The sequence below is a fragment of the Salvelinus alpinus genome, chromosome 23 (genome assembly GCF_045679555.1).
Source record: "Salvelinus alpinus chromosome 23, SLU_Salpinus.1, whole genome shotgun sequence".
Lineage (NCBI taxonomy): Eukaryota > Metazoa > Chordata > Actinopteri > Salmoniformes > Salmonidae > Salvelinus > Salvelinus alpinus.
Genome location: NC_092108.1, coordinates 29,033,116 through 29,059,507, shown reverse-complemented (window position 1 = coordinate 29,059,507; position 26,392 = coordinate 29,033,116). Strand labels below are relative to the sequence as shown.

Genomic DNA, 26,392 nt, shown 5'->3' with positions numbered 1-26,392 from the left:
TTTACATTCTGATAATATTTTAATGGAAGAACTGGTATATATTTACAAAAAGTTACCATATATACTTCAAAGATATTCAGGAAAGTAGACTATATAGGTTGAATAAAAGATGGTGCAAGGTGTAAATCAATAATGACAAATGCATATATTATTATAATTGGAAGGGATTATATAACTTGCAGACAGTGGGTCTATTCAACTTGTGCTATAAACAATCAGTTTTTCACATTCTATTCCAAAGAGTTTAATCAAATGGTAAAGCTTGAACTGAGTAGTTCTGTACTAAGTGACCATAAACTTGGGGACTTGTTAAGATGGCTGAGAGCCATGGTGTTGGGAAGTTTTCCAGCCAGCACTTACTCTGATTAACCCTGTATGCTGAAACTCTGCTGGACTCCACCATACCAGCAATTGCTATTTATCCAGCATTTAATGAAAGCAATTACTTTAAGTCCAAAAAAATTCCCCACTTTGTTGTCTTACAACCAATGCAGAAGCTCTGAAAGAGGCAAATGTCCTGAGTAAGAAACCCTCCTGAGACTTTTAAGGGACATAATATATATGCCAGCAGTTTCTATGACAACATGGTTACCCTACAGCCCATAGTGTTTTACTGAATGACCGGCTAGAATGTAAAAGTGTCTTATTAAAGTCACCAAATGATGGACTGTTGAAAATAACAAGGAGTTAATGTATAATCACATAATGTTTATAAAGAGGACTGTGGGACAGTGAAAGAGAGTCATATTCTAACCATCATCAGTAATAAATGACATCCAATTGAAGGAGAAATTGCTAATTGATTATAAGCCTGTCGTTTAATGTCATGAGGTTTGGCATGAAAGGGGCCTGCAGCAGCGGACTGTGGGGGTTTGGCTTTTTTTCCTGAATGCAGCCTGGGAAAGTGAGATGTGGCTGGCTGGATTAGTGGTGTACCACAGTTTCGCGGGCCCCCCAAGCAAGGTCTGAGCAAGCCCCCCCCACAAAAAACTTAACTTCCTACAATTCTACACATTTTGCCAATGAGGATGAAAGAAAATCTTGCTGTTTTAAAGCTGATTTACTGCAACTGTACACATATTGCATGGGGCAGAGAGAAAAATTAGGCAGACTAATTCTGATCTTTTTTCACTAATTGGTCTTTTGACCAATAGATCAGCTCTGAAAAAGATCTGATGTGAAAAGATCTGATGTGATTGGTCAAAAGACCAATTAGTGGGAAAAAGATCAGAATTGGGCTGCCTATGTAAATGCAGCCTTAGGCTACTGAAATGCATCAGATATGTATGTAACTTTCCAAATTTGTTTAATTGTCTGTAAAGCATAAATGTTGGTATAGGTTTGTCATTTTGAAGGGGTGCAGATTGCAGATGTGAGGGATGCTCTTTCCCTGGTATGGGACAGAGGGCAAGGAAGAGGAAGAATTCCACACAGCTCCTCTTCATCTCCTGATTCCATCTGGGATTCTAGAATAAAATAATGTGGCATTACTATATTGGCATCATGGGCTGTAAATTAATCCGTTAAAACAACTGTCATTATGATTCTTGTTCTAAACCTACAGGATGACATGAGAAGGATGTATAATCTTGCAACGAAACTCAATGTGTGCAGTAAAGCATTTTATAAATGTATCCATTTTTGGGGGTATTATTTGTTATTTCAAAGATCATTGACACTTTTAGTCTGGACTATTGATCCATCCTTGTGGAATGATTCCCACCTTTACAATGTGTATTTTTCTTGTCCGGTTCAACAAATTGTGATTCAAAAGCAGTGGTTTCACCATCCCAAGTAATTTTTTTAACCAATAACATGAATTTGGGTACTGCCCATGGGAGGGGCGACATGACATCTCCCTGGCCAATTCTAAACAGGTCACGGACGCTCCATAGACCCCAAGGCAGTGGGAGGGGGAACTTTACTAAACCGTGTAACTGAATCAAACCAGTGGTTACCCCCTTTCAACAGCAGAGGAATGGCCATAACAATACCATTCACATTGTAGCACAGAGGACATGGTCCTTAGGGAGTGACTAGGATACTTTTTATTAACTAGAAAGCCAATGAGGCCCTTGAATAAAGAACATTTAGGCTCTTTCTCTAATCTTTTTATTTTTGGTTTATTTGCTTGCTTCTATTTGTAGTAGTTATTCAAATATGAAAATTGTTATTAGATAAACAATGTTTTAAGACTTGGAAAAGGCAATAAAATGAAAAGGATGCTGAATTGCGAACGGGGCTCTGATGTGCCCTTCTACTGACCTAGAGGTTTCAGGGTGCTTGAACACATCAGAATTCCCATTGTTGAAGTTGATTAATTGAGACTGATAACTTACCATGAACAAAGATTGTAATAGAGTTTAATGCGGTAGGCCTGGGTTTGTAAATGCCTTATTCACATAGCTTTGTACTGAAGCATATGGGGGCCAGACGTATTCACTGACAAAGACGGACAAAATGTATTAGCCTTGTATGTTCTTCTAACAACCCTTTTTTGAGGATATTTTTTGGGGGAAATTCACTTAGCATTTTAAAACAGCTTGCCATAAAAATATAAAATGTGTACCCTTTTAAAATGTTGTTTTAGATACCATTAACTTGTATGTGTTTAGATAAACATTTTCTTGGAATGTTATACAGATTACAAGCAAACACTGGGTCCTTATTGCTAATAATGACAAAAGTATGTTTAAAGCAATATGCATAAATATAATATGAATTTATATTAATAAGAACAACTACAGTTAGGCCTATTTAAAATGTATAGGTGACAGACATGATCAACAATTATACAAACATTTAAAATCACTGCCTAAAGCTTAGCCTGTATTATGAGCAATTTAATATAAGTTCCTTGTTTATTGGAAGCCCACCACTCAGTCAGTATGTGAACCCTTTCCACTCAACTGGTCAGCAATCAAAGAGCACGACACAGAGCACGAGCGTGCAATATAGGGCCAAAATCATTCAGACCATCTTAGATTACTGACTCACAGAATACACATAATCTGATGTGTGACAACAGTGTTTGCCAACTCTTACTAAGTGTCAAGACCTGTATGCTGGCTGGTGCCTTATCTCCAATGTTTCAATTATGGAGTGTCAATGGTGATCTATGGGCTAAATTCCCATGGTTTAGTCAGGGGCTGGATGCATGATGTAGAGGTCATTGCCCACGGACCAATCGGTCTGAAGACCAGTGGCTTTTCAACTTTGTCACCCTCCACCATGTTGTTTGTCAGCCATGTTGACTCTACGCTATTGCATCAGCGGGCCCTTTGGACCTCTCACACAAAGCCAGGTCTGTATCAATGGAGACTTGGACAGGGCTAGACCAAGTCATAAAACCTCACAGAGCATACAAATAAACTTACCAATATACAAATAAATTACCTGATATAAAATCACTAAAAACATGAATTAACACAAGTACAACTAACAGTTATACAGCTAATCATAATGAACTATGAATTATAAAATGTATATCTATGTTTGCTATCGAATTTGAATGGATACATTTAACCAAAAGTTACACAGTGGGCTGTCTAAGACATTTGAATAATATCATATCTGTAACATTAAAAAGTGTTCAAGGGAAAGGAGGAAGTAGCTAGTCCTAATGTCACAGACATATTTTCTTAGGTTATTGGATTGTTTAGGCTACATATTTCAGCAGGACGACAGGGTAATCTATCAGATTAATTTGTTGGCTTCTGTGCATCAGATAGTTCTGTCTGAGAGAGAGCTTTCATATTGACAGAAGGAATTAAGCCTCCTACTTATCTAGCCTAGTCATGTCTGCTAAGCTCATTAGTGGGGATCCCAATTATCAGAAAGTCAATAGTGCACAAACAGGAAGATTAAAGGGAGCTTAGCCAGGTTGATTCCTGTTTCTGTCACTCCTGATACCACGTTAACAAGGGATCCCAATCCTATACATCTGTAATCCATTTCCAAAGGCAAATGGACATGTATCTATATGAACTCAAAGTAATTTTTCATCAGGCAAGTTACACTGTGTGTTGGGACAGTAAATATAGGTCTTTGCATATAGGTAGTAACCATGTCTCTTTATTGAAAACAATACACCTTCAGGGATACTGAAATAATCCATTCCTGAATGTCTTTTCTAAAGGTATTTAGGTAATTTCTTATTTGACATGTTGGGGCTGAATCCAAACATTAGAAGCACATACTTGCATCAATGACAATGGAACTTAAGCTTCAAAGTTTGAGTTATGAATGCATGTCTCAGGTTAGGATTTGGTCCTAGTGTTCGGTTAAATGAGTTACCTGAACAATCTGTTCTTCTGCCACTCAACACACTGATGTCCATGATCTCACCGGTCCTGTCCATCTTCTGAAAACCTCCAGTACCTATAATGGGCTGACACAGAAAACACGTTTAGCTGAAGAATCCAACACACAAGAAGTTAGAATACATTTCTGCCTTTTTCTTTTGATACAAACCAGAGGTGTCCCTGTGGCATAGCTGCTCGGCATTTTGAATCCATTGTACACAGGACTTTGGTAAGAACCAGCACTGTCCATCTACAGGAAATAAAATAGACATTCATAATACAAGATATCTTTATAATTGGAGCAGGCTACTGTTTGCAATGGGTTGCATTGATGCTTAGAGTGATAGGTTTGCAGTGCGATCAGTGTATAGCACTGTGCAGCTCACATCCATAGCATTAGAATCTTGACACCAGTTAGCTTTTTAGAAACATCTTTAGCTTTCATCATAACTGTCTTTCTAATGATTGACTGCTCATGGTGAACAGCCATGTGTGGAAAAGAGGGGGAAACAATCAAAAAAGCTGGACCCAAACCTATAAATATTCTTAAGCAACTTCCAATTAAGGACTAAATGACGGGCTACATGGGGCTGCACCTGTTAAACTCTGATCTGTGTGATCTGATGTACCCATTTGAAAAACAAGACTGTGTGTGTGTGTGCATGTGTGAGTGAATAAGTGAGTGAGTGAGTGTGTGTGTGTATTACACAGGTGTTGATTTCCTCTGGTGATTGAGCCATGGAATTGGCTGACAAAAATCATGCCAAAGCCCATGTAATGGTTTGAATTTTATACTCAGTGAAATGTACTGTATCCCTACTAGATGCTCTTTTCAGATCACTGTACTGCCCTTACCTTTATCCAAATGTATTAATATACATCTTTACATGCACTATCCCTAAAAATCCATCCTAAAATCTCATTATGAATGCTTTGTTCCTCACCATGTAGTTGACTGAGGCATGTTGCAGTGAAGCTGCCTGCCGCTGTAACGTCTGTCGCAAGAACATCTCATCTTTGATGGCATGGAAACTTCCAATGGATGTTTGAGAGAAACATTTGCTCAAAAACAACATTTCAATATAATTAAATAAAATGTCAACTGGCTCAATATTTTTTTATTGAATAAAAGATACAATTGACATTCTATGATCAATTTGCTATGCGCTAAGTCAAAGTTAAAACACATTCATACATACCTCGCCTTCAGAATCTCAAATTTCTTTTCCCATATTCCGTTACAGCGAAACAACTGCTTTTGGAGTCTTTGGTAAACAACAAAGTAAAATACAGTGTGAGCGAATTAAATCCCATGTTGAGCCAGATGCACGGAGTCTGACATGCACTGAGATTAGCGTGGTAGATGATCCTACTATAAATTATTGTGTTATAGCAAGGCTGATCTTTAACACTGCAATCATCAACACTGTAATACTAGTAGATAATGCACTATAACATGTAATTGTCTAACCTATTCATGTCCCTTCTTTCCAACCCAAAATGAGATTAGATAAAGTAGATACATACTTCTCTATATCTTGTTTCTGTAAGGTCTCCATCTTTTTCAGCTCATTAAGTTGTTGGATCAACTCCTCCCCCCCTTCAGCAACCTGAAACTATTGGAATCTTCACTAGTTTATTTCTATAATGTGTTCAGCGGTTTTCTTCTCCTGCTTAGTATAAATCATGTCATGTATGGATATTGAGGAGAGCAAATCTTACCACAGGTTGTTTTTCTGCTGCTTGAGCTTTTAAGACGGCCTCCTGAGCAAGCATTTCTCTTTTTTGTTTCTCCTTCTCTGCACTCAATTTCTCATTAACTTCCTTTTCCACAGCATGTTTCTGAAATAAAAACATCAACATTCAGTTTTGGTAACTCACATTGTTATCCATCAGTTGCGAAAAAAGGAACAATAGGATTCTGGAGGCCCTTGTGTGTTTTATCCATTTTCAAACTCAATTTAAAATGGGGGGCCCCAGAGTCACACAGTACTGTGCGGTCGTTGCCGTTTAAGATGAGGGAGGACGATTATTTTTTCATGAGCATGGCCTTATTGGACATATTGGATGACTGGAATTCATATTCCACTCACCCAGCTCAATGTCACATTGATAGGTTTAGAGCCAGCGCAAACTGGCTCTAACCAGAATACAAAGAGGAGTGGGAGGCCCCGGTGCACAACTGAGCAAGAGGTCAAGTACATTAGAGTGTCTAGTTTGAGAAACAGACGCCTCACAAGTCCTCAACTGGCAGCTTCATTAAATAGTACCTGCAAAACACCAGTCTCATCGTCAACAGTGAAGAGGCGACTCCAGGATGCTGGCCTTCTAGGCAGAGTTTCTATGTCCAGTGTCTGTGTTCTTTTGCCCATCTTAATCTTTTCTTTTTTATTGGCCAGTCTGAGATATGGCTTTTTCTTTGCAACTCTGCCTAGAAGGCCAGCATCCCGGAGTCGCCTCTTCACTGTTGAAGTTGAGACTGGTATTTTGCGGGTACTATTTAATGAAGCTGCCAGTTGAGGACTTGTGAGGCGTCTGTTTCTCAAACTAGACACTCTAATGTACTTTTCCTTGTGCACCAGGGCCTCCCACTCCTCTTTCTATTCTGATTAGAGACAGTTTGCGCTGTTCTGTGAAGGGAGTAGTACACAGCATTGTACGAGATCGTTAGCTTCTTGTCAATTTCTCGCATGGAATAGCCTTCATTTCTCAGAGCAAGTATACACTGACGAGTTTTAGAAGAAAGTTCTTTGTTTCTGGAAAAAAAAATTGAGCCTGTAATCGAACCCACAAATGCTGATGCTCCAGATACTCAACTAGTCTAAAGAAGACCAGTTTTATTGCTTCTTTAAATCAGAACAACAGTTTTCAGCTGTGCTAACATAATTGCAAAAGTGTTTTCTAATGATCGACTAGCATTTTAAAATTATAAACTTGGATAAGCTAACACAACGTGCTATTGGAACACAGGAGTGATGGTTGCTGATAATGGGCCTCTGTACGCCTATGTAGGTATTCCATTAAAAATCAGCTGTTTCCAGCTACAAAAGTAATTTACAACATTAACAATGTTTACACTGTATTTCTGATCAATTTGATGTTATTTTAAATGGACAAAAAATGTGCTTTTCTTTCAAAAACAAGGACAATTCTAAGTGACCCCAAACTTTTGAACAGTAGTGTATATACGTGATCTTATATATATATATATATAGAGAGAGAGAGAGAGCGAGAGAGAGTTGGGCTAATGAGGTTTCTGTCTGAACGTTCCGAGAACGCCACTTTCTCCTCTATAGCTGTTGCTATAAACGCATTGTGCTTTATATTTCTGATAGTTTTTAGAATACTATGAAGATATCCAGTGAAAGCAGACATGCAATTTGTTGACACCACAACACAGTACAAACTTGGATACACATTATCATGAATCAATAAAAATGTCTTAAAATCGCTGCTCAGTTTTGCTTGTTTACAGAGGGTCATTTTATAGGGAATTGTCGGTGGCGCTCGTGTTGTTATATCACCAACATTCCGAGAATACAGGCGCTAAGATGGCAGCCGTTCTAAAACCTTGCCAAACGTTTTATATATATGGCTCTGGGGGGCCATATGTTTTGAGTCATCCCACTAACTCAGGTCTAACAATGGTTGCTTTAAACAAACTAGTGGCCGTTATAATCAGAACCTAAGGCAGCATTGTGAATGGCCATGTTAGCTGATTTAGTGCACATGGTCTGGGGCGTGTGAAGGTCAGGTCAAGTCAGGTCACTGCTGGACATCGGCTTTTCTTAAGAAATTGAGAGTCCTCAAAGACCAAATTGTGACTCTCAAGACATATCTAGTTGTCTTTGTATCAAAAAGGCATCTGTAATATCAATAGCCTAACCCTGCCACTTTGTTCTGTAAGCAGAGGGGTGGGGCTGGGCATACGTATGCTCATAAAAGCATTAAGTTATATTCCTCAAAAATTATTCCTTTAAATGCTCATTAAACAGCAGAAAATGTTACATATTGTGTCTTTAAGAGTATGTTCCCATAATCTGAAGGACTAACTCAGGTCTCATTATAAAGGCTTGAGACAGAGAGCCAGTTGGTTCCTATGTGGAAATGAATGAATAGGGAAAGACTAAGATTTGCCATGGTGAGTGGTGGGTGTATTATAGCTGTGTTGTTAGTCTAGTTAAGACAAGGATGTCAGGATGGGGTTTCCATTCTTCTCAGTTTGAGAGAAAAAGAAAGGAAGGCCTTCTTGTCACCTTTCAGAAACTCATTGTCTTTAGAAAGGGAGAAAAGGCGTAGGTGTTTATCCGTAACAACAGGATGTAGCCTACAGCCAGCCTCAGCAGCTTGGATAAAGCACCAGGCCATAACAAGAATACCTTACCATATACAGTTGAAGTCGGAAGTATACATACACCTTAGCCAAATACATTTAAACTCACTTTTTCACAATTCCTGACATCTAATCCTAGTAAACATTCCCTGTTTTCGGTGAGTTAGGATCACCACTTTATTTTAAGAATGTGAAATGTCAGATTAACAGTAGAGAGAATGATTTATTTCAGCTTTTATTTCTTTCATCACATTCCCAGTGGGTCAGAAGTTTCCATACACTCAATTAGTATTTGGTAGCATTGCCTTTAAATTGTTTAACTTGGGTCAAACTTTTCGGGTAGCCTTCCACAAGCTTCCCACAATAAGTTGGGTGAATTTTGGCCCATTCCTCCTGACAGAGCTGGTGTAACGGAGTCAGGTTTGTAGGCCTCCTTGTTCGCACACGCTTTTTCAGTTCTGCTTGCTTTGTGATGGCCACTCCAACACCTTGACTTTGTTGTCCTTAAGCCATTTTGCCACAACTTTGGATGTATGCTTGGGGTCATTGTCCATTTGGAAGACCCATTTGCGACCAAGCTTTAACTTCCTGACTGATGTCTTGAGATGTTGCTCCAATATATCCACATAATTTTCTTGCCTCATGATGCCATCTATTTTGTGAAGTGCACCAGTCCCTCCTGCAGCAAAGCACCCCCACAACATGATGCTGCCACCCCCGTGCTTCACGGTTGGGATGGTGTTCTTCGGCTTGCAAGCATCCCCCTTTTTCTTCCAAACATAACGATGGTCATTATGGCCAAACAGTTCTATTTTTGTTTCATCAGACCAGAGGACATTTCTCCAAAAAGTATGATCTTTGTCTCCATGTGCAGTTGCAAACCGTAGTCTGGATTTTTTATGGCGGTTTTGGAGTAGTGGCCTCTTCCTTGCTGAGCGGCCTTTCAGGTTATGTCGATATATGACTCGTTTTACTGTGGATATAGAAACTTTTGTACTGGTTTCCTCCAGCATCTTCACAAGGTCCTTTGCTGTTGTCCTGGGATTGATTTGCACTTTTCGCACCAAAGTACGTTCATCTCTAGGAGACAGAACGCGTCTCCTTCCTGAGCTGTATGACGTCTGCATGGTCCCATGGTGTTTATACTTGCGTACTATTGTGTGTACAGATGAACGTGGTACCTTCAGGCGTTTGGAAATTGCTCCCAAGGATGAACCAGACTTGTGGAGGTCTACAATTGTTTGTCTGAGGTCTTGGCTCATTTATTTTGATTTTCCCAAGATGTCAAGCAAAGAGGCACTGAGTTTGACGGTAGCCCTTGAAATACATCCACAAGTACACCTCCAATTGACTCAAATTATGTCAATTAGCCTATCAGAAGCTTCTAAAACCATGACATAATTTTCTGGAATTTTACAAGCTGTTTAAAGGCACAGTCAATTTAGTGTATGTAAACTTCTGACCAACTGGAATTGTGATACAGTGAATTATAAGTGAAATAATCTGTCTGTAAACAATTGTTGGAGAAATTATTTGTCATGTACAAAATAGATGTCCTAACCGACTTGCCAAAACTATAGTTTGTTTATAAGAAATTTGTGGAGTGGTTGAAAAACAAGTTTTAATGACTCCAACCTATGTGTATGTAAACTTCCGACTTCAACTGTAAATCCATAACATTTTCCAGTTTGATCATCATTGATTTTTCTTTCTTTTATAACCATTTAGGTACTGAGAAAAACTCCCAGCAAAATCGTCTTGTATGACTTTTGGTGCCTAACAGACAACTCAGCTCATTGCACTGAATCCATATAAAATAGCAGGACCCAGAGCAAACTTGTCAACTGGTAGACCATGGCCCTGAGTAGGATGAGACAGTACATATTTTCCATAGAAAAAGTTGACAGATCCATAATGGTCAGGTACTATGGTCCCTGTATTGTTAAGTCATTGTTTATGAAGTGGACTTTCAACTACTCATTGTGGCGGCCCATTAAATCAGGCTAGCCAATCCACTCCAGCCATCAGCGTGTTGTGTCAGCTGCATGCATCTCTCTCTCTCTCTCTCTCTCCCTTTCACACACACACACACACACACACACACACACACACACACACACACACACACACACACACACACACACACACACACACACACACACACACACACACACACACACACACACACACACACACACACACACACACACACACACACACACACACACAGGAGCTGTCTGGCTCTATGTGGTCAGTGTGTTGACAGAATCATACCCATCCTCCCCCCCAGACCAAGGGATGAATAAGCAAAAGTGGGAGTGATATGTAGCTGAAGTGCTTCAGCTTTATTGTTGAGTAAACTGTATAGTCAATATAGTAGCGGTGTTGAGGTAGGTAGGTGTGTGTGTGTGTGGGAGGGGGGGGAGGGGGGTATCAAGGCTGGGTGTCAAAATGATTTAGAACAATTATAACAAAGTATAGATTTTGTGCTTTCAATAAATCCAGCTGTGGTAATGTGAGTGTAGAAGCTATATGGTGTTATGCCATAATGAGGCTGCAGGACTTTAAAGTTGCAACATTCAGCACTTTTTGTTTTACGTTTCTGAAACCGAAATAAAAAGGCATTGCCTACACATTCCTTGTGTCGTCTCAAAATAGTGCCATGACAGACACTTCGTTGATGATTTCACTTCGCTGTTGACTTATGTGGAACAGGTTGTATTTTAACCCAACTCCCATGGCTAAAATCAATAGGACAGAGACAACACGTGCGCACATTATCCCCTCTCTTTGCTTTATGAGCCTAATGTCTGCACTGATGGACTAACTGTCCTTCACTGGAGAGACCCAGACTTTTAAACATCCTGACACTGATAGCAGCACTTGACCGTGGCACGTTTTTACCTGTAGGGAATTTGGAAATATAATGGTGGCTTCCACGACTCGCGAAACGTGTGCAGCCAGGTCATGTCAGTTACTTACCTCACTCTTCCGGAAGTCTTCAATGATTTGTATTTCTTTTTCCAGCTCTTGTTTTAGCGACTTCATCTGTGAAATTAATAAACAGGGTTGTTACAGAGAAAACAATCCTATTTTCCTTAAAATATATTTTCTGAATGATAAAACAGTACCAAATCGTTTATCGATCTAGTCTTGAGAAATTCATTGAATATCATTCATTAGCAACACATGATTATCATCTGAAGAGATTACGAGAGTATAATGATGACACTGTAGTTTATTCATTAAGTACTTTTGCAGATAATGATTTTAGCGATAAAGCACTTTACAAAAGTTATTTTTTTTAAACCAAGCCAATTAAAATTATTCAATTTAGTTAAAAAGGACACTTGGTTCCTTGATAGGTGTTTGCTAAATGCTATTGTGTAGAATCAACAGCCAGGATATAAGTTTCTTCCGTTGCATTGAATGAAGAGCCCTCTAAAGACACTGTGGGTGGACACGAATATCATTCAGCACAACAATAATGTGGGTAGAGCAAGACAGGACCCACAGGCAGGGTTCTACGCTGACATTTTTTACAAGGAGCACAGTTGCTCTTAAGTAAAAAATCTTAGGAGCACACAAAAAAATATAAGAGCACAATCAAAACATACTTGAGGTATTAATGATAAGAGTTGCCAGCAATGACAAAACACTGGGTTTAGGAGCACCAGAAGAATAGATTTTTAAGATTGAGATATAGTCTATATAAGACCTATATCATGAATCTTAGCTACATCCACTGAAGAAGCTCTTCCTTTTGCTTTCTTTCTGTGCCACCAAATGTTTGCATACTACTGGTAAAGTTCCCACAAGGATTATGATAACTTTCATCTGTGGTTACCAGGTTCTGTACTTAGTTAGCTAGTTAATGCTGTAGCATACACGCCAAATGGTTGCACTGTAGAGCCCTGACAGGGTAAGCTAGATGCCAGACTGCACCTGCCTGTATGATTGACCTATCGCTACGCTGCTTTCATGACTGTCCGCATTCCACCCGGCCTAGAATTGGTACAGGGTCCCACAGTATTCCACAGTGAAAAGGTTATGGGACATGGACAAGACTTCCTCCCATGGTGCCCTTCCATATACTGTGTGTGACATTTTTGCCTGAGCAATACACGGGTCAGGATGACATATTATTGAGTTCTAAACACTAACTCCTGATTGCTTCAGTTGCATCCCATGACTCCCACAGTTTAAACTTTAGTTGACTAAACTTAAATAATCCTCTCCTTATCACACACTTAAAAAGGTAATTGTGCTGCAGATTATGAGTTTTACGGTAGCTTTTGCACAGATCTGTGCTCTTTTGCGTGATGAAAATGTCACCTTATAGCTCCATATACATTTCTGTTAAAATAAAATGATGTTCTTACAAGTACAGATGTTTTGTAAAATTTATCCTTGATGCAAGCCAATGTACTGTTGGTGTTCTATGTGATTGTGACATTCAGGGATGAGGGAGTGAGTCTTGAGATGGGTAGCTGAAGCTTACACCCAGCTGGGCTTTCAGCGGCTAGGCTTTGGCCTCCCATTGGAAGTCTCTCCTTTGGGGCCCTACAGCTATGGAAGAAGCAAATGTTCTGCTTCATTGATCAAAGTCAGCAAAATAATGTGAAAAACGTCCTCTTTTTTTTTCATTTTACATTTTTATGCATAAACACTATAGTAGCACTTAACATTGAGTTTGTCAGTCACAGGAAGGGTACAAAAGGCCTGGTAACAAAGACATTTGAAAAGAGGGGGATTTGAATTGTTACACTAAATATGTATAATCCTTTTGACTGATGATTGAAATTACATTAAGGACATCTTTATTAGAAGTCTTTAACTAAAGCTGCTCCTTAGAAGGAGTTTGGATACACACCATCTGCTCCACACACCATTAACCTCTACTCATCCCTGGCTGTTTGGTGTTTATTGAAGTGAAGAGAACAGGGTCTATCAATGAGACTAACTTTTGATCTCTAACCAATCTTTTTTTGTTGCTGTATTTCTAATGGTGATCATCCTCTGACCAAGATCGCCAATTAGTGTTGTTTTGATTATGATGAAGCCCAGTATCTATGTTCAGATTCCTTTTACTGAGTGCTTTCTCTGATGTTCACTTTTATTGAACCATTGCACCTACAGGTCCCAAAATGACCTAGATTATTATTGGATACTAATAATGCATCCTTCAGGTGGACAATTGTTTTGTATGTCCAAAGAAAACTATGATTAGAGGGAGGAGAAGGCCTGTAGTAAATCTCAAGTATTCTGTGACAAATTAACAAATAATTTATACCTTATATAATGAATATTTTATTTTTATCGGTACGCAGTTAATTACAATAATCAATGAGGTGAGACTTACTTTAATTAGATTTAAATTATGTATCCTAGCAACCCTATGGGGTCAGGGCAAGGCATTCAATAAAGTGTGTTAGAAGTGGCCAAATTGAGTGCTAGAGTAGCACAGGAAGTGTTAGCGTTTAGATTCTACCACTGCTGATTAGTATCTTTAAAGTGAAAAGAGAAGGGGGCTGAGAAAAACCATTATGACTGGTATATTTGCTTTATCAACAATCCACGTCACCCATTTCTATGGGCAATGATTGCTACCTTTTGTAAATGAAAAAGCCACAGGTGTAGTTGTTTTGTAAGAATGTATTTTTCTACTTTGACCAAATCAATACGACACCTGGTAGGCCCTTTAAATAACCAAGAAATATATACTGTAGGGTAGAGCTGTTCAAAAGAGTTGACAGGCATGAATAGTAAAACTTGCACAATTTCTATCATTTCAAGCACAATTCATTAAAATGATCTGGCAGAATTCCATTTTTCACACCACATATGACTATTAAACAGATCATCTACCTTTACAGTATCAATAAAGAATGATAAATAATCCTAACCCAACACATTAAAGCATGGCCTTCAAGGCCCATTCGCCAAATGTTGTGCCAATGGAACCACAGTACTGCGTCAAATATTAACCTTTATTTTCTCAGTGACAGCTTGATAATACCTCATAAAACCATTTAGATTGTCTTCCTCCACTTACCAGTTGCTTTACAGTAAGAGAGACGCAGCAATGTGTCGGCATCCTTCATTTTGATGACAAAACTAACAGAACATTCATCTGTACTGAAATCTATCAGGGCTCTTGTCTTACCTGGCATATGCTAGCAAGGCTTTTTTCCCACTCTATATGAGTGGACTGCAAACACTGCCAGGAAGATTGCCTCTTAGGCCATGTAATGTGGATAGAACAGCAGTTCAGCATGGGCAGGGTTGAGGGTGGAGAACTTTGAGACATGTTTTGTAAACATAGTTTTCTCACCAGCCAAATTCAACATTGACTCACTTGGAGGTCGTAAAGACTGGTGACAAGGGAAAGGATGCTTACCTTCTTTCTGGCGGTGTCCTTCTCAATGCTGAGTTGTACTTTCAGATGATCATAGTCACTGGTCATCTAGAATTAAAATGGGGGGGGAGGGGTGGTCACCATAAGCATTTCTCCTAATTCACTCCACTTTATACAAAACAATGCATGGTGATCCTTTTTGCTTTACATGTACATAAATGTTTTGCTTTATGCATAGTTGCAAAATAACCATTGTTGCATGTACCTTTTGCAGGGCTTTTTTCTCGTCCTCTAACTTTGCTTTCACATCGTTTAGATTATGTGCTGAAAAAAAGTAAAAAGAGCACTTTAGTTAGCTGAGATGGATAGCAAGAGACAGGAAACACTCCCACTTTCATCTGGTTTCAGGCTATCAGAGGAATAGGGTGGAAGTGGAGAGTAGGCCTAAGAGACAGGGTTGTTGGAGTTTGAGAGAGTAGTGTGACATGACGTCCATCCACGTCCCATTGAGTTACGGCGGTGGCCTGAGAAAGTCCACTTGAATCCAGTGTGGCCTGGGTCCTGACAGGGTTCTGACCTGGCATTTCACCCTTGATGAGCTTGGCCTGCCACCAACTGTTCCTCTGGTGACCTAAAAACACTAAGTTCAAGGACCAAGTATGGGTTTGCAAACTTTGCACCCAACTTCTTCAGATAAAGCTCTTATAGTTAGTCACAGCACATACAAAACACTTACTTGATTTGAATGAATTACATATAAAAGAGGAGATGCTCTTTGGGCAGACACCACACACCACATTTTAAGAATATGGTTAAGGTCATATTAATGAGATACGCCCTCTTCAAAACCCCATCCGATATGAAATGTAACATGTAGCAGTCAACGGAGGCCTTGGCGCTATCACATTTTATCAGGTGAGATATGTTTGTGCTCCGTTTGTATCTATACATCCGGGGGAACATATTCAGATGGTTACCTAAGTTACATAAGCAATTAATGAACACCAAACATTTAGAGAGATAAAACACTGATCCTTGAAAATACACCTGTGCACTGTTTACTTTCTCTTGAAGGACTCCCACACTGTGGACTGGATGGCCAAACATTACAATCTGACCAATGGCTGCCAAACTGTGAGTTATTAGCTCATGTTTCCTGACAATATCTGCTGCAGGGGGCACATGATTAGCCTAGTTGAAACGGCAATTGATGTAGGAAGTTTGCATAGGGGGTTAAAAAGTTAAGATTTATCAATTACACTAAACAGTTCAATATAGTTATTGAGTCACAGAATTACATCAATATGGATTTTATGGTCCAGATTCTATGACTTAGCATCTTAAATCCTATAACATTTCAATAAGCAGATCTTAAAAAACTGCAGGGAATAGGATTTGTTACAAAAAAGAAAAAAATCCCCACAATACCTAGATCTTCCAACTGCTGCTCTTTAGCCTCCAAGGAATTACGGACCTGGTCCATGACAATGTGCATGGAGTCAATGTCGTCTTGTAGCTTTTGATTCTCTTGTCTCAGCCATTCTTTATCCGGGTCATCCACAGCCTCACAGCTAATCTGAAAAAAAAAAATGACAACTCCTTTTTAACCTTTTTTCTTTAATCCGCAAAACAAAAGGCACACAGCTCAAGCAGCGTGGCAAGTATGAGTCCTTTTCAGAAACAAAGCAATCATACAACTTTCTGCCTCCTACGATTTCCCCCTGAATAATAAAAAGCCGAGACACACAAAAAAGAACTCCGGCCATGAGTTTTTTTCACCCTTCTTTGCCCGGAAGAAAGAAGGCAGTACATTATATACAAAGACCATAATTCATGGGGACATTTTTATTGACAGGGATAATACATATCATACTGTTTGCGTGCCCCTGTCATTCAGGTCAATTTATTCTGGAAGTCCAAAGCGGCAGCTGGGCCTTTCCACCCACGGTCTGGGCCCTGGTCTCTAACAACCGCTGCCTGTAACTAGGCAGGGCTGAGGGGGGAGACTGGGGGAGTATGGTTGGGCAACACCAGGGGGTTTGAAGAGTGCACAGCTTCCAGGGGGGGGCTTGTTGCCTTTGTGTCTTCCCTCAGTGGCAGCGCTGCCAGTGTCACCAGGATCACATCACATGTCAGAGCAGTGAAGTTTTCAGACTGGGAGCCGCATGGAGCCCATCAGGTTCCTGTGATATCCACGCAGTTGGCCCTCTCCACTTTGTGCTGCAGCCACCATTCATGCCCTGGACATTAACAGGGCTTTTGCATGCCTGTCACACTTAGGACTGTGCAGTGTGCAGGCGTTCAAAGGCTTTCAAAGCTTCAAGGTCCCCCCCACCCTGCTTTTCCCTTGTTTTGTTTCCTCCTCTTGTTTTATAATGAAAGAAGACAGTACTTTTGTGAGCAGGGGTCATATTTGAGTAAAGAAATCTAACTTTTTAAAATAATATGAATGCCTTTTTGTTTCAGTTGGAATGAGGCCAAAACTGTGTGAATTCAATAGATTTTTGTAACAGAGAGCCACCCAATACATTCAGGTTTGCCAAAAGACACATTTGAATTAAAAAGGAAACACACATAGTTAAAGCCATGCTTCATAAGCTTGACATTATTAGGAAATGCATGCACTCTATGGACTAAACTATTATGCTGTATCAGCGTTAATCAAATAATGAAAAAACTATTTAGAGGGATTATAAGGTTAGGAGTGCTTGCGTTGCGTGTGACACTGCAGTTTTGACGCCGCGTTAGGCTAAGCTACATGTCATGCCACAGAGGATTACCCAGTTGGTCCTCTCTGTAATCAGCCTGGGCACCGTTCCATCTACCTTGGCACAGCCCCGACCCGACCGGCATCAACAAATGATCACCTCTTCATGCACCACCAAACACCATCCATCCCCTCGTCTCTCTCCCCATCCAAGATAAAGTTAACTAACTATGAGTGACAGCAATAAATACACGTTTTTCTTGTTTTATGGGGGTTCCCTCTGTCTCTGGTTCTCTCTACACAGCTGTATCTAAAACCCAAAACACTGCATGGCTGACCGGGACTGTTTACACTGCGATTGAAGAAGAAACGCTACTTCCTTTACCTCTGGCTCCACCATCTGCCGTAGAGTGGTAACTACGAGTGATTAGCCATGCGGTTCTCCCATGGCCGTGACCACTCTCATTAGCACAAAGAACAAAGGAGCGATTCTCCAGAGCTGCAGTCATCTGTTTCACTTTGAGAGGCTGGTTTTGTGTGACTGCTCTCCCTGCCATCTGCCTACAGTAGAGTCCCACTTGTGTTGGACAAAACTAAAATACTGAGGGGCGAGAGAGGACTCGAGAGATAGAGTGAGGGGCTGCCCGGCCTCATTAAAACAAGGCAATTAGGGGAATACACCTCACCTTGTAACACTAAATATCTAATTAATGTTGATTTCTGGGGGGGGGTGTCACTCACCACATAAAAGGTATGAGTGATGAGAGACTGATGAGAAATGAATACCTTTTGGCCAAACAAAAGGTGTGTATATCACCACCCCTCCCTTGAATGCATTTTAATCTAACCATGATTAACTACAATCATATTGTTCACCACTGGCAGCTCTAGCAGAACCTTTGAATATTCTTAATTCTTTAACTTCTTAATTTGGAATATAATTAGGCTATATTATAAGACAAAATACAATATGTGACTCACATCACTAGAGTAAGTGGGCAAAGTGAAGAACACACTGATCCTAGCCTACCTTTGTGAAGACTCTCTCCTCATATTCCCTCAGCTGTTCACTCATACACTTGATCTTCAAGTTCTTCTCTTGGATCTCATTCATCAGATCTTTCAGTCTCCCTGTGTCACTAGCAACAGCAGCTACATTTTCTCCTTTTTTAAGGTAGTAATTCTGAAATAAAACAACACAGTCAAATCAAATGTTATTGTTCGCATACACGTGTTTAGCAGCTGTTATTGTGGGTGTAGCGAAATGCTTGAAATACACAGTCAATATATTTTGAAAGCATTATAAAAACTTGGTGATAGAGACATGCACACATGCAATGCTCTTTAGTATTTGGTATACAATAAGAGTTATGACAATACACAGTGAAACATGTCCGTGTTGTAACACACCGACTAGGTTTAATGTGTCCATACCTTGTAGCTGCCTCTGATCACATGGATTGCATCATTGAATTGTTGTTGATAACTTTTCCGAATAACTTTTACTTTCTGTATGAAACAATATGTTTTGTTTAGTTTATAAGCATAATGCAATTTGACTGAGAACATGGTAATTATTTATATAACAAAATAAATTGTACAAATTAAATATCTGTCACCTCCTTATGATGATTCTCCAAACTCTTCACTTTGTTATTCATGCTGGTATACAAGGACTCTGCCTCTTGCTGAAGTTTGGACTCATAGTGTGCCTGTATGAACTTTATTTTCAAAAAAATCTCTTTTTTCAGGGTATCCATATTCTATCAAACAAAGGGGGAGATTAGCCAACATTTATTATGTAGGCATGTTGAGCCAAAGCACATTCCAGCACAATTCATCAACTGAAATGCATATTTTTCTTATACTGTAAGCTAGATGTTGTTTAGTCTACATCGTTCAAATAAATTGAATAGGCCTCCCCAATTAATTGTATGTTCTTATGTATTATAGCCTTTAATTTGACAAATACACAAGGCGCAAACACATCAAGACTGTGCTCTTTAAAGCACAAGGGACATAAGTATAACTCAGCAGCTAGCATAATCAGCTTGAACCAGTAGGAAGTAGCTACTGTACTCTGTTTTGGTTCCTTCTTTGTTGAATTGGTATCACTTTCAATCTTTGGAGGATGAATACCCCACAAATCTACTAGCCTGCCAATCAATTTGTTTAACTCTGCAGGCAAGGGCAGTCATTGCTGCGCCCTTGCTAACATTTTCTTCCCCAGAACAAAGCCTCCATATGCCCTCTCAGCAGGGGACTGGGGAGATATAAGAGCCCTGCATTTAGGCCTAAAGTTATAGGAATTTTGAGATGAAAGGGGATGCAGAGTGAATTGAAACACTGAGCAAATCTAGAGGAATGCACAAGTCACTGTCACTCAGGCGTTTCACTTTCTATGTTGCTCTTCTGATTGCAGTGTTTTTTGCACGTAGCCAAATCAAAAAGGATAATATTAATAATTGGAGTTGTTTGAAAATATAAACTTTTCGATTGTATAAATTGCATCTTTATTTTGTAATAAACATGTGCATTTATTGTATGGAGAAACAAAGTTATTATATAAGCAAGCAATGTACAAACTAAAGTAACCTACCTTTATAAGTTCAGCAGTGTGGTCAGATAGTAACTTGACAGTGGGTAATTCTGAGACATCGGTTTGGACAGAAGCATCTGGACCAAAGAATCCCACCCTCAATTGATTCCCCAGTGAAAACCTCCACATTAGGCGCCGCAGCAGACAAACAGGTAAAGTAGACAGACAAAAAAACAAACAGGTAGAGGAGAAAACAATGTCAATCATTATAAAACATTTTTTTTGAAAAATGTAACAGGTGAAACATGATATGATATGCCCAATATGATAACCAAGATAGCTAACGTTACCAATATTGAGAGTCGCGAGATAGCTGGGTAACGTTACCGTTAGAATGTGCACATGTGACAGAAAAAAGTTGTAGCTAGCTAGCTTGTTTGGCTAACGTTAGCTAATTAGCAAGCTTACCTGCGAATTTCCTCTATTTCTTTAGAAAATAGCTCCTCTTCGTCCTCATTCATACACATATTTTTTTGTTTAACAGCCGTGAATGTCAGACAGATTTTTATGTTTCAAAATCACTTGCTTGCTAGCTAGTTGATTTGCTAGTTTGTCTTTGTCACTCCAGATTATGGTGTTGCTATAGCAACTTGGACAACTGGGAAACTGGCTCTCATCAGGAGCAGGTATGATTTTCTACTTGTTTCTATCTTCTGTACTTTAAATTGTCATTGAGCTAGTTATTTGAATGGTAGACGTGTCAAATCTCTCCAGCCACGATTATCGAACAATTATTATTATTATTTTTACGTTACATTGTAACTAGCAGGTATGATTTTCTACTTGTTTCTATCTTCTGTACTTTAAATTGTCATTGAGCTAGTTATTTGAATGGTAGACGTGTCAAATCTCTCCAGCCACGATTATCGAACAATTATTATTATTATTTTTACGTTACATTGTAACTAGCAGAGTTCTATCTGCCCGCGCACGCGCAACACTGACGCGCACTGCCATGAAGGGTCGTTACTAGTTACCACAAACACAAAGTCATAAACCCCGCCTATTTCTACAATTTATCTTCTTAAAATGTGATTTTAAACCTTACTTAACCTTAACCCTAACTTTAACCACACTACTAACTTTATGCCTAACCTTAAATTAAGACCAAAAAGCCATTTTTGGTTTTCATGAATTTTTACCATATTGAGCCAATTTTGACTTTGTGGCTGTGGTAATTAGTGTAAACCGCAAGTGCTTGTTCAGTCTAGCGTGCAGGTAATGGTTGACCCTCATTAAGAGGTTTTGGGCACCAGAGGGACCCCAATGAAATATGTTTTTTTCTCTTCATAACAACCAACTGATGTTCACAGCATAATCAAAATATGAATCTTTGAAAGTGCAACTTTCAGATGATGGCACTTGTTTTTGTGCAAATGTATGATTAGTGCATTCGTTGATTCAGATTACTATTTGATCTATAATTTACTCCTTTCCAAATGTGTAACATTCTGTTCCTGTGAACATAACAATTTGTATCCAGACAGGCTTCACTGTTACCACTCTTGTGAATTTCAGTTCATCATATTTTTGTTGATTATTGAAATTGAGCCAAATAGGGCAAAATAGGGCCAATTAAATTGTACACATTTTAAAATTGAATGGATCTGAGATTAGTGAAAAACTCTAATCACAAAATGGATTGTTCTCACACAATATAAAAACATGAAAATAGTTGTAATATCCTAGTCTGTCTAAATAGCATAATCTCTTAGAGTCTGATTGAGCAACATAATCCCTAAATCTGAAATCTATTCCCCTGGTAAAGCCCCATCCATAGCCAGTCACAGAGGCAGCAGACTAGGTATGTCTCCTCCCCTCCCCCCTTCACACAGTGTTGCTTACAGTACATCTGAGTCTGCCCTGAGGGCTAGGCAGTATGGCACTTTAATTAATCAAAAACAGTTTAGTCCAATGAATAGAAGGTGATGGTATTATTATTTGTTTTTCTGTTTTTACTAGTGAATATAATCCTATTTTCTGGAATGTGAAGTCTTTGTTTGAGATATTCTGTTTTAAGATTCAGTGCCTCACAGCTGTGTGGTTTTGGAATGGAATCACACTGAAGATCAATACCACACACGTTAATAGGGATATAGCCTAACCACCGTGGAGACTCAGGGGAGGGATGTGTGGGGGGTGGGGGTTGACCACCGCTGAAGCAATTATCTCAAACATCTTATTTAGCAACACCTCACAACATACATAGAGATTGTATTATGTATTCATGGTTGTTCACATACAGTATTTGTAAGTTTAACTAACTTAAACAGAATTGAAATCTATTGTTATTGTTTTTTCAAACTGTTGGTCTTGAGGGGAAACTTGTCAGAGTCCATATTTTTCCTGACCATACTGGGTGAGAACAATAGGCCATCTGCAGCCCAGAACAATGTCACATTTTTAAGGAAGAACGACACGGGGTTCTCCGTTCAGTAACACTGGTTAACAACTACTACAGGAAATATAAGTGTGTCTTATTAAAAAAATAAATTTCCCCATGCATTGGAGATTAAAACATTTATAATTTATTCAACCAATACTTTTTTTTTGAACAAAGGATGAATTTTGGGACACATTTGCTAATGTTTGAAAATAATGGATTCAAAGAAGATTATCTAATCCTAACAAGTTAGATTGTGCATGCATAATTGCTCTATCAAATACATATTGGAAAACAGACTTCACCCCATCAGCTCCAGTAATGCTGGTGATTTCTATTGATGAAGCACATAGGTTACCCATAGTGCATTAATGGGCTGTCCCAGTAATTTGATTTGCTAATTGTGATGGCGTAGTGCACCAGTGTAACAGGGCTGGAGTTGAAGGGCCCTTGTGAAGTGTTTGGTAAGTGTGTTTCTTCAATAGAGAAAACATGAGACATTGTGAACCCTATGACACTAATTTATATAATTGTTTCTGATGTAATTCAGAGGCATGTAAGAAAAGCATGTTCACTGCATTTGAAACACTTTAATTGTAATTGACAGTTTAAAGACGTCAAGATTTTGTTTTTCCTTTGCATAGGACCTTACCGTTACAATGCTATGCGTTGACTTTGTTTATGTGTTAAAGTCAGCATTCATTATAAACTCAGCAAAAAAAGAAATGTCCTCTCACTGTCAACTGCGTTTATTTTCAGCAAACTTAACATGCGCAAACATTTGTATGAACATAACAAGATTCAACAACTGAGACATAAACTGAACAAGTTCCACATGCATGTGACTAACAGAAATGGAATAATGTGTCCCTGAACAAAGGGGGGGGGGGGGGGGGTCAAAATCAAAAGTAACAGTCAGTATCTGGTGTGGCCACCAGCTGCATCAAGTACTGCAGTGCATCTCCTCCTCATGGACTGCACCAGATTTGGCAGTTCTTGCTGTGAGATGTTACTCCACTCTTCCACAAAGGCACCTGCAAGTTCCCTGACATTTCTGGGGGGAATGGCCCTAGCCCTCACCCTCCGATCCAACAGGTCCCAGACGTGCTCAATGGGATTGAGATCCGGGCTCTTTGCTGGCCACGGCAGAACACTAACATTCCTGTCTTGCAGGAAATCACGCACAGAACGAGCAGTATGGCTGGTGGCATTGTCATGCTAGAGGGTCATGTCAGGATGAGCCTGCAGGAAGAGTACCACATGAGGGAAGAGAATGTCTTCCCTGTAATGCACAGCGTTGAGATTGCCTGCAATGACAACAAGCTCAGTCCGATGATGCTGTGACACACCGCCCCAGACCATGACGCACCCTCCACCTCCAAATCAATCCCGCTCCAGAGTAAAGGCCTCGGTGTAACGCTCATTCCTTCAACGATAAACGCGAATCCGACCATCACCCCATGTCAGTCAAAACCGCGACTCGTCAGTGAAGAGCACTTTTTGACAGTCCTGTCTGGTCCAGCGACGTTGGGTTTGTGCCCATAGGCGACGTTGTTGCCGGTGATGTCTGGTGAGGACCTGCCTACAAGCCCTCAGTCCAGCCTCTCTCAGCCTATTGGGGACAGTCTGAGCACTGATGGAGCGATTGTGCGTTCCTGGTGTAACTCGGGCAGCTGTTGTTGCCATCCTGTATCTGCCCTGCAGGTGTGATGTTCGAATGTACCGATCCTGTGCAGGTGTTGTTACACGTGGTCTGCCACTGTGAGGACGATCAGCTGTCCGTCCTGTCTCCTTGTAGCGCTGTCTTAGGTGTCTCACAGTACGGACATTGCAATTTATTGCCCTGGCCACATCTGCAGTCCTCATACCTCCTTGCAGCATGCCTAAGGCACGTTCACGCAGATGAGCAGGGACCCTGGGCATAATTTTTTTGTGTGTTTTTCAGTCAGTAGAAAGGCCTATTTAGTGTCCAAAGTTTTCATAACTGTGACCTTAATTGCCGACCGTCTGTAAGCTGTTAGTGTCTTAACGACCGTTCCACAGGTGCATGTTCATTAACTGTTTATGGTTCTTTGAACAAGCATGGGAAACCGTGTTTAAACCCTTTACAATGAAGATCTGTGAAGTTATTTGGATTTTTACGAATTATCTTTGAAAGACAGGGTCCTGAAAAGGGACGTTTCTTTTTTTGCTGAGTTTAGATGTTGTGTCAGCAACATAATACATCCTAAACAAATTAAACAACATTATCGGTAGGCTAGTCCGGTCTTTCTGTTCTGTTGTGATTTACCGTTCCATTTTCATAGAATTTAAATGATTCGGCCTATGAATGACTGATATTTTGTCCTCTCCTCCAGGCTTCCGTCCTTCTCTCCTCCATGACCCGGAAAAACTGTTAAGCTGTCGCCATATGTAGGAGAGTGTCAATTCGTGTATTCTACTGCGGTAGAGTTTTGAAATCCACCACACACACTTTGAAACAGCTGTTGTTTTTCTCAGATGAGAAAAGAATGCACACATTTAAAAACAATACGCTACTTATGCTTTTATCTATAAAATGTATAGCACTACTATCTACATTTCTTTTTACACATGTATTTTGGGTTTCCCCCTATGTGATAGAATTTTCTTGATACACTAGAGATTTTTTGTATTATTTTTTTGTATTATTAATTCTTATTTACAGTGACAGCCTACCCTGGAGAAACCCTGACGATGCTGGGCCAATTGTGCACAATCACAGCTGGTTGTGATACAGCCTGGAATTGAAGCAGGGTGTCTGTAGTGATGCCTCTAGCACTGAGATGCAGTGCCTTAGACTACCGCGCCACTCGGGAGCCCTCGGGAGAGTTGGAGGAGAGTTTCATTTCATACAAGCACATTAGTATCCACGTTTTCTCTGCACATCTGATTACCTTTGACCTTTTTCAAGAGGAGGCGAGGAGAGGACAGAATTCCAATTTAGATTCTCCCTTTGTAACAGTGATTTGACGGTGCAGAGTTTTAGAATACATGTTGCCCTCTAGTGGTGATAGGATAGTACCTCATTGGGAATTCAATCTTGCAGCGATAAACTGCACGTTTATCACGTTTGTCGTTTAAGCAAAGGCTGCATGAGTCAATCTGTTGATGCGAATTGTGGTAAAGTTAAATATTGTAATCTGTGGGCTTAAGTAACACATTTGTAATGATAATAACCACAACAGCTTGCATGGCATTTGTTAAGCAGTATCCCAGTATTTGATATTATTAATTCTCTGTTCTATTCAAGTCAGCAAAGCTGTTGTTTTTTAATCAACCAACCAAGGCAGAGTTGGGCACTCAGCCAATTATCCAACAGCGCTGTTGCCATAATGTAAACGATTTAATTTCCAAGCAGCATAGCATGTTAGCAGTATTGAATCATAAAACAAATAAAAAATTCTAAGAAATGTAAAATGATCAACATCCATATTTTCCATTTTCCATTCCAGTATTTTCCATACTGTGTGATTTAATCAGAATCAAGTGCCATCTGCTTTGAGACAAAAAATCTGAAACATCCAAAATATCACCTCACATAGCTGCAGCCTATAAAATAGACTAGAAAGTAAAAATTGACATCATAGCTCAAGTGGGGAGCTCAAGTGGGGAAAGCCAAGGCATGATGAAATCACTAAATACCCCAGGCACAAAGTAGATTAAGCCTAGCAGCACATGACCCAATCA

General features: G+C 39.7%; 1 protein-coding gene across 1 annotated transcript; it reads right to left on the bottom strand.

Moving 5' to 3' along the window:
• Nucleotides 1-21,147, bottom strand: c23h10orf67 (chromosome 23 C10orf67 homolog). The gene is made up of 16 exons (XM_071361862.1): nt 20,710-21,147; nt 20,302-20,422; nt 19,322-19,465; nt 19,137-19,211; nt 18,733-18,885; nt 16,424-16,571; nt 15,261-15,319; nt 15,038-15,103; nt 11,620-11,685; nt 6,027-6,146; nt 5,832-5,920; nt 5,504-5,569; nt 5,249-5,336; nt 4,474-4,554; nt 4,297-4,390; nt 1-1,466 (listed from the first exon to the last, which is right to left on the bottom strand). Exons 1-16 carry the CDS (start codon nt 20,766-20,768, stop codon nt 1,345-1,347), a joined length of 1,551 nt encoding a protein of 516 aa, XP_071217963.1. The 5' UTR covers nt 20,769-21,147; the 3' UTR covers nt 1-1,344.
• Between the last annotated feature and the right edge of the window lie 5,245 nt (nt 21,148-26,392).

Bases quoted from the DNA above. Each gene is read 5' to 3' on its own strand.
- c23h10orf67 (XM_071361862.1), bottom strand. From the start codon at position 20,768: ATGTGTATGAATGAGGACGAAGAGGAGCTATTTTCTAAAGAAATAGAG. The intron at 18,886-19,136 runs GTATGGACACAT...GTTTTATTTCAG, and splicing joins TGATCAGAGGCAGCTACAAG to AATTACTACCTTAAAAAAGG. The intron at 5,921-6,026 runs GTAAGATTTGCT...AGATTCCAATAG, and splicing joins CAGCAGAAAAACAACCTGTG to TTTCAGGTTGCTGAAGGGGG.